The sequence below is a fragment of the Papaver somniferum genome, chromosome 7 (assembly GCF_003573695.1).
Source record: "Papaver somniferum cultivar HN1 chromosome 7, ASM357369v1, whole genome shotgun sequence".
Taxonomy (NCBI): Eukaryota; Viridiplantae; Streptophyta; class Magnoliopsida; order Ranunculales; family Papaveraceae; genus Papaver; species Papaver somniferum.
Window position 1 is genome coordinate 232,275,086 of NC_039364.1, and position 13,094 is coordinate 232,288,179.

Below are 13,094 nucleotides of genomic sequence, written 5' to 3' on the forward strand. Positions count from 1 at the left end.
GGCAATCATCTCCGCGAGTGCCACTTTACTCATGAAGTAATGGGAGTCTCATGGAGTCCTAGTCATCTAAGAGCTTGATGACGGAAATGATTTTTTCATCGGATTCCATACCCTCAATCTAAAATCCCTCGAGAATTTTGAATGAGTACTGCTCATGGCAACATAAAAATCAAAATCTTTGTGGTCATCGAAACATTAAAATTCTGTCCACAACATTGTGGACAAAACAACTTAAAGTATAAACACAACGTAAGACCTACTCTACCTTTAACCCTCTTTCCAATATCCCTTTTCCCCAACAACTAAAAATCTTCAACCTTCAATCTTCCAAACCAAACGGCAATTCAAAGCACATAGTCACATGCATTCTCAGTTCTGTTTTGCAAAAGCTTTTCCCCTTTTGATACATGGGCAGGAGGACATGCATGACTCATTGTTTAGAATCAGAATTCTGAATGCTTTTCCAAATTACAAGCAACACAACTAAATAAAAACAAGATATAATCTGTGCGCTAGAGAATAGAGAAAACAACAAGAAAGCTAGAGGGTATATATGAAGAAGCGTGGGCTTAGTTTTATGTGCCATATACTCACGCCTACAACTAACATTCACTTTAAGGTTTATTCTTTTTCATTCTTTAATTTGATTTCATTAAGGCGCCATAAACAAAGATTATCGGACAAAAGAACAAGAAAATTAATGAATTCTAAACAAAACCCATAATGCAAAATGACAAATTTGATTGATTGATTGATGATAGATTTTGACTAGTAGTTAATCACACCATGAAGGAGAAGTAGAAAGTGATGAAGAACAAGATAAACCATGACTACTACCAGAAGTATCAATAGATCTAGCATCTCTTAAACTGACTGAAACTGAAGAACAAGCTTCCATTGGTAGTAGTTTCTTCATTGGTGTTAATGGTGGCGTCATTGTTTCCAATGATGAATTAGGACTTAATTCTGATGAACCTTTTTCATTTCTTCTATCTTCTTCCTCCCAATCCATTTCTAAATGAGATGGTGATGATTCCGGGGTTTCAAATGGAGTTGCATTACTACAAATTCCACTTTCTCCTCCTCCTCCTCCTCCTCCTCCTCCTGCTACTCCACTATGTTTGTAGCTTAATTCATTGTCATATATCGGATTAGAGATATAAACCAAATGTTTGTCAGCAGCAGAGCCACAAACACTACTACCAATGTTAACCCGGACAGCAGTAATTTCTGATTCAGCTACTTCTTGATGGTGAATTTGTTGCATAGTAGCTGGTGAAGCTGTTAATGATGAAAATGGAGATGGGGTGTTGTTTGGGTCTAAATTCAAGATTTCCAACACCTGATGATGATGGCTTTGATGGTCATATGGCTTGAAAAATTGATGTTTTTGTTGGTTCTTACAAATTTCTTCTTCTTGTTTGTGAACGATGGAAGGGTAAAGAATGTTTCTTGGAGCTAAAAAGACACCATGAGCATAAACATTACTCAACTGAACTGATGTTGTTGATGAATGTAATGAAGCTTGAGGTGAAGTTGCAGCAGGGGTAGTTGTAGCAGTAGTAGCAGTGTTAGTTCTATATCTACGCTTGCGAAAGAGAAGAGAACAGTAAAGTTCAGCTAATAATACAAGAATTAGAGCTAATACTATTGCTAAACTCACCACCAGTATCAATGTTGCACCCATTACCAACTTAGCTGACCCCTTCATCTCCTCAGTCCTCTCTCACACACACTTGCTCCTCTCTCTCTCTGGAAAGTTTGGTGAACTCAACAGTTTCTTTCACAGATTCTACAGTTAAGGATATGTAGGAGAAATGAGGGGTAAAAAAAGGGAGGTAAGAGGAATTTTTTTGGCGGGAAACTAAAAGTCCTTTACTTTTTGCAAGGAAAGTAGATTGCAGGCTTTTTTGTTGTTAATGTTATGGGAAAAGCTTTTGTTTTTGTTCAGACATGGAAGGGTGTTTTGGTCATTTGGACATTATGACATTATCCTGGAGTAAGCTGACATATGAAGAGTCAGACTGGAGTAAGCTGACATATGAAGAGTCAGACTATGTGAAGTCGAAATAACTTATGTACTAGTTCAAATGGAATTCAGTTCACTGTAAGAAAATGGAAGTATCTTAAAATATGCAAGAACTCAGTAATAGAAAAATCTTTGAAAAATCATGAAGCTCATTTTGATATGTGTAATATTATAAATGTATGGACATGTTGTAGACCAATCAATGTTACAACTATTGAAAACCTAAAGTATAAGTGGAAATGTGGAAAATCAAACCAGAAAATTAGCCTATGAATCAATCATATCATACATATAGGGAGGAACACCACAACGGGATAGAATACAACATGAGGATTATTATACAGACTTTGAGCATTCATCAATTGGTTTAAGTGGCTGCCTATCTTATGTAACTTACCTTTCTCTTAGGGAGGCAATCCGTGCTGCTAAATCGTCGTATTCCGGTAGATTCGGATGGACAAATAACCGTTCAGGTTGGAACGAAGTGGCGCGAGAAGGTGCTTTGCCTGCTTCTTTTGGAGGAGTTGCTGGTTCAGGAGGCAAAGACGTTGCTCTAAAAGGACGCCGCCGCCGCTCAGTTTCATTGCGAGTAGATGGACGCTGCCGTTCAGTTTCATCGCGACTAGATGGACGGACATTTGAACTTAATCCTGTTTTTACCATAATGGGTTCGTATTTTGTTGGCTTCTTGCTGTAATGCATCAGTAGTTGATCCATTGCCAGTTCTTCTTCATCCTTTTCTTTCTTATGATCGTCATCTAGAGCGTGCTGTAAGCCATTTCTTGCTTCTCTCCTCCTGGCACTTGGAACTCTCCTCATAGGGTCATCACCTTCAATGCTGGTGGGATTCTCGTAGCCTAATGGTGGTTTCATCTGCCGCCTTCTTACTGACATTGGCTTCGGTTTTAGTGCTCGGTCACTAACAGAATCATCATGATGACTGTGCTCATTAACATGATTAACCTTAGCAGGTCGAAATTCCTGCCTTTCATCATGACTTCTCTCTGATCCAACATTCATGTATCTTCTATGCACCGGAGGCTCTAATAGTGTTTTTTCAGGGCCAAAAGTATCATTTTGAATACCATTCTTGACAACATTTGGTTGTTTAACATAAGGAGGAGGGGCAAAAGCCTTGTATTGTGGTTTCGCCGTTTCTGCCACCTCACGATCTTTCTCTTTTTCCTTAACCGCAGAGACCTTATCTGCTACCTCATGACCTCTCTCTTTTTCCACATCAGCAGTGTGATCTCGTCTTCTACGAGACCAAAGTTGTTCGTTGTCTCTCTGTGGAACAACTTCCGGTCTTCCATGAGAAGAAACATTGTAGTGATCTTGTTTTACCACGGTGTCCTCTGCAACTACAGTGCGGGCTTTATATACTGTATCTAGATGTTTTTCTCTTCCGCGAGACATGCTGTCTTCCTTGTCTCTTTGTGGCAAGTGCCCATCATTGGCAACTTCCTGTCTTCCACGAGAAGAAACATTATAGTAATCTTTTTTCGCAACAGTTTCTTCCGCAACTACAGTGCGTGCTTTATAAACATTATCGAGGTGGTTTCCTCTTCCGCGAGACATGCTGTCTTCCTTGTCTCTTTTTGGACCAGTTTCCTGGATGCTCTTCTGTGGTTTCAACACATCCTTAGTCACTTCCCGTCTTCCGTGAGACAGAACATCCTCGGGGTCTTTTTTCAAGGGAGTCTCTGTTTCCCTGTTATTCAGTGACTTGTTTCCATCACTTTGACGATTCTGGAATGACGCAACTCTGCGTGGCTGATCCTGTAATATAGTGAGAATTGTTGCAAACAGTAAGTATAGGAAGTTACCAGAACGCAAATGTGGATACAAATGCTCTCGGTAAACTAGATTTAGACTTGAGGATTTGGCCCTGATATGGTTGTAGTTTCCCTTGGTTGCCAAAGCTCAACAGAATTCACACATACAAGGCATGCGAAGACACGCACACACGAAGAAAATATGCTAGAGTATTTTGATTAAGATATAAAGTGTTAAATGTCATTACTTTTCTCTTTATGGGATATCTGCCATAGGTATAACTACAGTATAGCTTGAAAGGAAAAGGAAGTAGGCTTACTTTTACAGGAACGACAGGATTCGAAAGCTTAAGCTGAAAATCCTTGGAGTCCCATTTTACAGAGTATTCTTTGGCAATATCACGCATCAGCTGCAGCTTCTGATCTACTGTAGGGGGGGTTGATGATAACTTCTCTTTGAACTGTTCGCAGGAAAAGAAAAATCATCAGCTGTTTAGTATTAGAAGCTTAAGATAGTTTAAACAGAGGACTATAATTCTTTTCGCAAGTGTACAGTAGCACATCACCTCCTGATTCACAAAGGGTTCAACATCATTCCCATATCTCTCAGTAAACATTTGTCTGAGGTCACGTAATTCAGGCAAATCTGCGAATCTTGCCGCAGCGAACATCAGAGATGACACAGCCTCTCTGACTTCCTCAGGACACACACTACAATGAAAAGAAAGTGAGGGGTGAGTTATTCGGTATCGCATTCAAGTGCCACATGAAAGAGGAAAGAACTAAGAAAAGTAAGTGCAAAAAGCCAGCCTATGTACGAAATATATCATGTCAGGGGTTTAACCAGAAGCCAGAGCTAAACCAGCAAGATAGTTGCACGTGAGACACTTTAGTTAAGATAGTTGGTACGATGAATACAGTACCTTTGCTTTTGCATTACTGAAAGATGCCTGGGTATAATCCCGCAGAATTGTTCTACCAAATCATAACAAAACGAGAGGTTCAGCTCAACTATGAGACCTTCAGCCTGTTACAAAAAAAAAGAGAAAACAATCAGACTTTCATTGCACAAATAATGATAAGAATTAACCAGATTTTGTGCAAGTAACCAAGAGCGATGCAATAATGCACACTGCACTAGCCTAAGTACTGTTAAGCTGCAGAAGCAAACAGAGAAATTCATGTAACCATTTAATGCATTAGTTTCTCCTGCAATATGGCTACACCAATGGATATTCTAAACGTTAATCATGAGTAGAGTAAAATTACAGCAAAATTATAAATCACATATCCTAATAGTCTAACAAAAGAACAAAAACATCACCTAGTAAATTCTGCAGATTAGGATGACAATCGGACACACACACTAACAACCGGAACAAAAAGATGAATCTAACAAAACACAACAAAACTCTCAAATTAGCTAGTCAAACAGCACAACATCCTACACATCAAAGAGACTAGAACACTGAGTAAATCACCATAACCTTTATAGACCCTCTCAATCATCTTCTCCGCCTTATAAGCCAATTAAAAACTAAGCATTCAAATCCTCCTACTGATGCAAATCCCAAGAATCAACTTCCTAAGCAGTAGCCCATAGAACCTCAGCCACCGAATTTTTTATTTGAAACTGTGTTGAAAATCAGCAGGATACAGTCATATAGAAGTAACAGAGCATTCGATTTTCGCATTACCAGATTCGTGAACAAGCCGTGCTGACTTTGTTCTATTACTAGTGTATCACAAGTCACAACCCTTGTTCCGAAAAATACAATTTGCTATAAAAGCTACACAACTCCAAAATCTATCTGAGGATCTTCGAAAATTAACCCACAAAAAATCATCATGCATGTGACAAATTCTCAAGGTAGAAGAACAGTATGGCTTTTTAATCATCAAACAAAGAGAGATCCAATAAGAAATCAACAAAAATTCTCAAATTCAATTAAAAGAGGAGATTAATTCATCAAAAAGCATCTAAAAATCCAAGCTTTTCAATTCAAACAATTCAAAATCTGAAGATGAGAAAGTTGAAGAGAGACATTACCCGTCCAAAAGCATTAGTTTCAAGGTTATTAGCAAGAAGATCTGCAATATCTTTCTTCAAATACTTCTGCATTGCATTCCTTTTCCTCCTTATAACATCAATTCTAGCTTTAATCAGCTTAATTGATGATTTACTACAAAAACAAAAAATTAATCAAAAAAACAGAACCCACATTCAAAACTAAACCAAATCAAAAAACAAACAAAACCCCACAGACAATCAAGATTCAAAGATCAAATCTTTACAATCACAAATCAAAAACACTCACCATTTTGAGGAGAATCCTCTCCCTAACAATCCATCCAACATTTTTTCTTCTTTTCTTCAAAAAACTGAGGGATTATGATGATTGAAAACCAAATGCTTAAACCTAATTTGGTTTCTATTTAAAGTGTTTCTGTGGGACTGTGAGAGATTCTTATTCAAAAACTCTCGACACAGAGGAAGCTTTTGTTTTCCAGAGAGAGAAAATAGAGTTGTTTATTCCTTGGTTTCTCTCTCCAGAAACACTAATTTATGACTGCTTCTTCTTCTTTTGGACTGTTTTTTGAAACCTGGTTTTAAACAACGTATACATGACAAACAGCGGAGGACAGCACCACTTGTTACAATATGACGATATCACCCTCAATCTTTTTAACAAAATACGGCTTATATAGCTATCTCTAATAATTCTCCAGGATAATCGTGAGGGGTAGTTTTGGAAATTTGGATAAAGTGCAAACGTGGTTTGTTAAATTTTGGTGCGGGCAGGCCGGCGGGTTAACGTGAACCAGAAAAGCCGGACGTAGTGATATGCCAGCTGGATTGATTAAGGTTATGGAAAGGAGATTAATTTAGTTAAATAATCTGGTTATTAGTTAATTCTAGTACTAAACATAATCTTACACTTTGGATAATTTAAGATTTTCTTGTACTATGATAAAATTTAGAATTTCTTGAAGGAAATAATTTGGTCTATTTTAGTATTTTTTGGTGGTAAATAGTTTCTGACAAATTGTAATTAGGTGTGGATTAAGAGGGTAATAGACGATAATTATGAGTCTGAATTTGTGAGTAAATTTTCTGACAAAATGTAATTAGGTGTGGGTTAATGAGCTACTTGGCGGTTGGTGATTAGGGTTTTATAGTTGGTAACCACTAAGTGAAGTGTGGAACTTGTCTAGAAAAGTATTAATAAATTGGCATAACTTAGCTTAACATTTAAGAAGTAGTATTATATACTTTATAGACGCTTTGATTTTTTGTATTTTTCTTTTTGTATGATTCTCTAATCAGTGGACATGGAATATTATTAATTCAGGTGGTGAAAATAATTACAAATATGGTGGTTTAGATTTTGATTATGGAGTGTATTGATAGCTTTGTTTATGACACCAGAGAAATTTATATTTCGTAGTATCTATTTATTAATAAGCTCAATGATCTAAACTATCAACAATATTGGGAAGGAAGAAAAAAAAAAGCAAAGTAATCTTAACGCTCATCTGTTATGTCATCGATAAAAAAAGAAAAATGTAAATGTAACAATTTTCAGATTAATTCTCTTCCGAAAAATTAAAAATATATTAAAAAATGAAAGTAACATTTTTACAGAAACGGAGATAGTATATGAATTTCAGAACTAAAATTATTCCTCACCAAAAAATTAGGATATTAGATGAGCTTCAAAGCTAAAGTTACCCACTCTATTCCTCCATAACTAGTGTTTGTACTTATTGTTGCCAACTAAATAGCACAACTTGACTGTTCGTGACTTGTAAGTTTGCATGTGAAATTTTAATAAGGACAGAACTTGGCCTAATTCCTTCCAAATCTTCTTACCAGATACGCACAGGCAAAAAGAATCTATGCATGGATAATGAGTTGTTCATACAGGGTATTTCTTCGGTACCAAGTAATGAATGAGAATGAAATTAATTTTCCTCTGAAACTTAAGATCATGCTGAAAGGTATTGGCTTGGATGAAAGTTTAGGTATGGACTCATATTATTTACTTGACCAATAAAATACACCATTAGTGCATAAATTTCTTGAGTAGTGATACACAATTATTATGATTCTCTGATGTTGATTGGATTGAAATTGAATAATCAAAAATTGTATTTTGATTAGGGCTGTCAATGGGTACTCATTACCCGGGTCCGAAACCGGATTCGATGGATTTGGGTCCGGTTCCGGGTCCTTAAATTGGACCCATTAACCACTTTGGACCCGGCAGGTAATTATCCGTATATACCCGTTTATGAACGGGTCCATCCGGATCTTACCCGTCGGGTACCCGCGGATATTCGGGTATTTCATAAAGGCTAATTCTGTAAAAATCCCAGCGAAAATTAGGTCATATATAAAGGATGAGAAGCTCACCACCCATTTCAGCCGATCTACTTTCTTCTCCTGCCTGCAACTACTTCTACACACTGGAAATCCTTTGTTTCTCAAATTCTTTCACTGAAAGAAAAGTATGATATGCTACTCTACAAATTCTTAAAGTGATGCGCGTGATTTTTATTGAATCGATTTTAGAGGCTTTTGAATCCTCTTGAATCTGTTACAGTATGATTTTAGAAGAGATTCCAATTAAAAAAAAATTAGAAGAGAATGTTAAGAAATGTTAGGAAAATAGCATCTAAAATATTATTGATTCCAATAATGGGTGGTGATAAGGTTAATCAGTGGGTATCTTTCAATTTCTCAATTTTAATCACTGGGTATCTTTCAATTTCTCAATTTTAATCAGTATTGGTGTGCTCAATTTCTCTAAATTCAATAATTGAACTTATGGCTCTAATTGTTGCTGCTAGTGAAGTTAGATTTGTGGGTAGAGTTTTCAAACAGGCCAGCCTAGATTTGTTGCTGTGTCTAGTTATTATACTATTTCTTATCTAGTAATTGTCTAGTTAAAATGAATCGCTCATCTCTTATTAGTCTACTGCTTAATTTCTTTCATTTTGTATCAATTTTTTTCCCTTGTTCTTGATGATTTCTCTTGCACAGACAAGGCAAACTTATTATGCTTGAATGGGTATCCCTGTAATCTCAATGATATGTGAACTCTATGGTTGTTTTTGTGAGAAATCAATGATAGCTCGAAGGTTGGGTGTTTTCAGTAGCTTGCAGCAAACATGCACAAGAGCAAGTCTTCTACTGCCATTTTGGAAATTAAGTCATAAACTACTAATTCCTTGTGTGTGGTTGATGCGTATGTTGTTTATGCGTATATGCTTGGAACATTTGTCTTTTTATTACTGTATATGCTTGTTAAATTTATTATCGTTTATACTTTATGACATCTGATAGGCTGATACAAATGTTTGTTGGTTTTTCCTTGCAGAGGCAACATGAAAAGTCAAACAGGAAGTAGTGTTGGTGGTCATTGTGTTCCTGTAAAGAAGACTAAAGTTACCGTTTCGAAATCCCCGTGTATGCCGCCTCCTAAAGCTGCCGTTTCGAAGGCTGCAAAGAAGAGTAAAGTTGTAAACTCAGCAGAGCCGAAAGAAGTAGAAACTGTAGCCAGTGAGTCAAGTGATTCTGGTGATTCTGATCATATAGAAGCGGCAACAACAAATGTGGTTCCGTCACCTACACGTACACGCAAAAGAACCTCAAAGTATTGGGCTGAATTTCAAGAGGTATTGATAAAAGGGAAAACACACGGAGAATGCAAGCACTGCAAGAGGAATATTGGTGCGGAGAGCAAAAATGGGACAAGCAGTTTGAGGAAACATCTAAATAGTTGTATGGCGTACAAAGGAGCACAACAACAAATTAACCAAATGTTCTTGAAAGCTAGTGAAACACAAGATGGGTCAGTAGCTGCTTACAACTTTAAGTTTAACCAAAAAGTAACTCGTGATTGTATTGCAAGAATGATTATCTTGCATGAACTCCCTTTCTCATTTGTAGAGTACATTGGTTTTAGAAGGGTGCTGACTTCATTACAACCCAATATTAAACTTGTGAAGCGGAACACTACGAAGTCAGACTGCATACAGATTTATCAAATGGAAAAGAAGCATTTGTACGAGATTTTTAGTAAGGTACAGAGTCGCATAAGCCTTACTACTGATATGTGGACTTTACCACTCAGAATAGAGTTTATATGGCTTTGACAGCTCACTATGTTGATGAAGAATGGAAGATTCATAAGAGAATTTTATCTTTTAACGCTGTGGATGGGCAACACACTGGAGTTAACATTGCAAAGGTACTGATGGAGCAGTTGTACAAGTGGAATATAGATAGGAAGATAGCTTCAATTACGCTGGTAATGCTTCAACTAACAAAGTCGTGGTAAGTGAACTTCTTGCTCAGCTAAAACCAGATAATGGATTACTTTTGGATGGGGAATTATCCCATGTTCGATGTTCTTCTCATGTAGTTGCCATTATTGTTGATCATGGGATGCTGCAAATTAAAGAAGAAATACAGAAAATTAGAAATTCAGTGAAATTTATTAGAGGTTCACCACAAAGACAACAAAAATTTAAAGAAGTTTGCTTGCAAGTCAATGCTCCTGATAAAAATTTGATTCAAGACGTTGATACAAGGTGGAATTCTACCTATCTTATGCTTGAAACAGCACTTCTATTTCGGGAAGCATTTAACCGGTTCGGGAAGATTGAACCTGATTTTCTTAATGTTGCTCCAACGAGTGAATACTGGAAGAATGCAAGTAGTCTTTCAATTTGATTGAAGTTCTTTTATGAAGTCACTATTCTCTTTTCAGGTACGTCATACGTGACAGTTAATCGTTATTTTGATACTGCTTGTTCTTTGTATTTAGAACTTCGTGAGTGGTGTGATTCCGATGATGCATTAATCTCAAAAATGGCAGTGAATATGATGAAAAAGTTTGAAAGATATTGGCAACTTACTAGTAAAACATTTTCAATAGCTTCCATTTTAGATCCTCAGTTTAAAATGAAATTATTGGATTACTATTTCCCATTAATATATCCTGGTAACAACAAGGAGAAGAAGTTAGAAGTTATGGAAGTCTTGAAAAGATTGTATAATGAATATGCAACACATTATGCTTCTTCAGCTCATGTATACTCAGCAAACATTTCGACAAATCAAGTGAACATGGAAGATTCAGTTGGTAGTAGTGGTAGTACTTCATCTTCTCAAAGTTCTTTTATTTCTAGAAGGAAAGGTTTGACGGCATTTCTGGAAGAAAGTTCACAACATGACGTTGTTCGCACAGATCTAGAGCAATACCTATCAACTGATGTTCCCCCTATTAGAAAATGAAGTGGTATTGATCTGAATGATTTTAGTTTTGATGTTTTGGGGTGGTGGAAATTTCATGGACCAATGTATCCAATTATAGCAGTGATAGCTCGTGATATATTAGCAATTCATGCGTCATCGGTGGCTTCTGAATCTGTTTTCAGCACCAGTGGTAGAGTTGTAGATAAATTTCGTTCTTCAATGCTTCCAGAAACAATTGAAGCTCTGATATGCACACAAGATTGGATAAGAAGTGCGCTGAAGAGTAAGTAACATATTCAATTCATGTTTGTTATTATATCAATTTTAGTTAGTGATTCATTTACTATGGTTCTTGTACGTCAACTAACTATTTTATTGTGTTAGATGAGGGATTTGGGTTAGGTAGTACTTCACTTCAGACTCTTTTGGAGGCAATGGAGGAGCTCGAGTCAGACGATGATGATGCAACATCGCACATTGTCTAACTGACTGACTATCAATTTAAGGTAAAATAAACAGCTAACCTTGGAATGCACAAATTTGTATTTCCTTAAACTTTGTCGAAATGTGATTAGTACAATATAAGGAAATACATTTGTAAGAAAGTTTGACTTGTGTCTGTCTATACAATATTTGTCCTAGCTAGTTGTATATTTGGGAATTTTAATGTTTGCTTGTGGTCCTGGCCCTAGCTAGTTGTATATTTGGTGAGTGCAATCACGGAAGCAACTCTTTCTTCATCACAGGCAAGGTCTTTGATTGTGATATGGTTACTTGTACACGTTGTTTGGTTGAAGATGCAAGATTTGTACTTTTTTACTCGTAGCACATTGTCTTTACGCAATGTATTTCCTTAAACTTGGTAGAGAATGTGGTAGTGATAATAATTTTGAGGTGGTTTCTGAATTGGGAAAAATTGGGAATATGATCAACTGTTTTTGTTTCTCTTGCAGGAACAATTGGAAATATGATGGTGAAATCTTTAGTGAACTGGTTGGAACTTCTTTTTGGTATATATATATTATATAGGCATAGCCAAAGAACATGCGAAGTGCGAACTACATCCTTCTTTTTTGTATATGTACTTGTGAAGGAAACGCATTTATCTTTTGGGGCTTCTACACTTTATAGAATGATATGTCTGTCAACTTTTGTGGTTATAATACGACAGACTATATTAGCCATTAGGGCTGGCGTTACTTGTAGTTATCGGCTAAAAAAATGTCTGCCAACTTTTGTATTTAATATTTATCATATATAATGGCAGATTCTTACTTATAGCTAGGAAAGTAACTTTGATTTTCCTAATCTAAGGATTCTAAGCTCAAGTTTACTCTACTTTTGTATGTATGTTAAAGATGATCACTTTTCAGGTGTTGAATAATCCTTTTTCAGTACTCAGGAACCATAAAATTGGGAAGTCATATAAGTTTGCTTTTTTACCCGATGGGTACCCGGACCCGGTGATTACCCGTGACCTTTACTGGGTCCGGTTCTGGCCAACACATTATGGAACCGGCCCCGGAACCGTTAGGACCCGGAACCGACGCTGATATGTTGGATCCGGTTTTGGACCATGTACTACCCGGAAGGACCCGGACCCGTTGACAGCACTAATTTTGATCTATGAATGAATCATTAAAAGTAAATTTGCTTTATTAATTTGGGTATTAGAAAAATCTAAGAGTAAGACTACAAGCAATGACTTTGTTCTACAATATACATTTATTTGTTCTTTGAGTACGATACGGAGAGACTAATGGGGAGACTCGTGATCAACTGTTTTCAATGGTGATTGAGCCTAAGATAGTGACTGCAGAAATGATAAATGTGAAATGTGTGGAAAAATGGTAGTCCCACCCTAATGGGTATATGGACATGATATTGCTTCTTAATTAACTTGTTCCCATCTTCAAACAATATTTTAAAACAAAACTGATATTTTTGAGAAAAATTTATTCTGGATGATAATACTGGTGATCTGAGTTGGAAACTCGTCAATACCTTATTTTCTGGAGATCAA

At 36.6% G+C, this 13,094-nt stretch overlaps 2 protein-coding genes and 1 long non-coding RNA gene across 3 annotated transcripts; 1 reads left to right on the forward strand and 2 right to left on the reverse strand.

Annotated features, from left to right (window-relative positions):
• Nucleotides 1-665: 665 nt before the first annotated feature.
• On the reverse strand, nt 666-1,736 carry LOC113293480 (probable serine/threonine-protein kinase DDB_G0272282). The gene has a single exon (XM_026542107.1). The coding sequence runs from the start codon at nt 1,709-1,711 to the stop codon at nt 776-778; it is 936 nt and encodes a 311-aa protein (XP_026397892.1). The 5' UTR covers nt 1,712-1,736; the 3' UTR covers nt 666-775.
• Nucleotides 1,737-2,160: 424 nt separating this feature from the next.
• LOC113299830 lies at nt 2,161-6,399 on the reverse strand. Its single transcript, XM_026548925.1, has 6 exons — nt 6,123-6,399; nt 5,855-5,987; nt 4,728-4,831; nt 4,371-4,515; nt 4,125-4,265; nt 2,161-3,808 (listed from the first exon to the last, which is right to left on the reverse strand). The coding sequence occupies exons 1-6, from the start codon at nt 6,161-6,163 to the stop codon at nt 2,423-2,425; spliced, it is 1,950 nt and encodes a 649-aa protein (XP_026404710.1). The 5' UTR covers nt 6,164-6,399; the 3' UTR covers nt 2,161-2,422.
• Nucleotides 6,400-11,232: 4,833 nt separating this feature from the next.
• On the forward strand, nt 11,233-12,395 carry LOC113293481. The gene is made up of 3 exons (XR_003332326.1): nt 11,233-11,354; nt 11,456-11,577; nt 12,025-12,395. It is a non-coding gene; the product is annotated as an uncharacterized LOC113293481 (long non-coding RNA).
• Nucleotides 12,396-13,094: the final 699 nt, after the last annotated feature.

What these genes read in the sequence shown, in the direction of transcription:
- LOC113293480 (XM_026542107.1), bottom strand. Translation starts at nt 1,711, where the DNA reads ATGAAGGGGTCAGCTAAGTTGGTAATGGGTGCAACATTGATACTGGTG.
- LOC113299830 (XM_026548925.1), bottom strand. Translation starts at nt 6,163, where the DNA reads ATGTTGGATGGATTGTTAGGGAGAGGATTCTCCTCAAAATG. An exon ending in AGAGGATTCTCCTCAAAATG is followed by an intron (nt 5,988 to 6,122) that starts GTGAGTGTTTTT and finishes TTGTTTTTGTAG; the next exon opens with TAAATCATCAATTAAGCTGA. An exon ending in TCAGTAATGCAAAAGCAAAG is followed by an intron (nt 4,516 to 4,727) that starts GTACTGTATTCA and finishes TTTTCATTGTAG; the next exon opens with TGTGTGTCCTGAGGAAGTCA.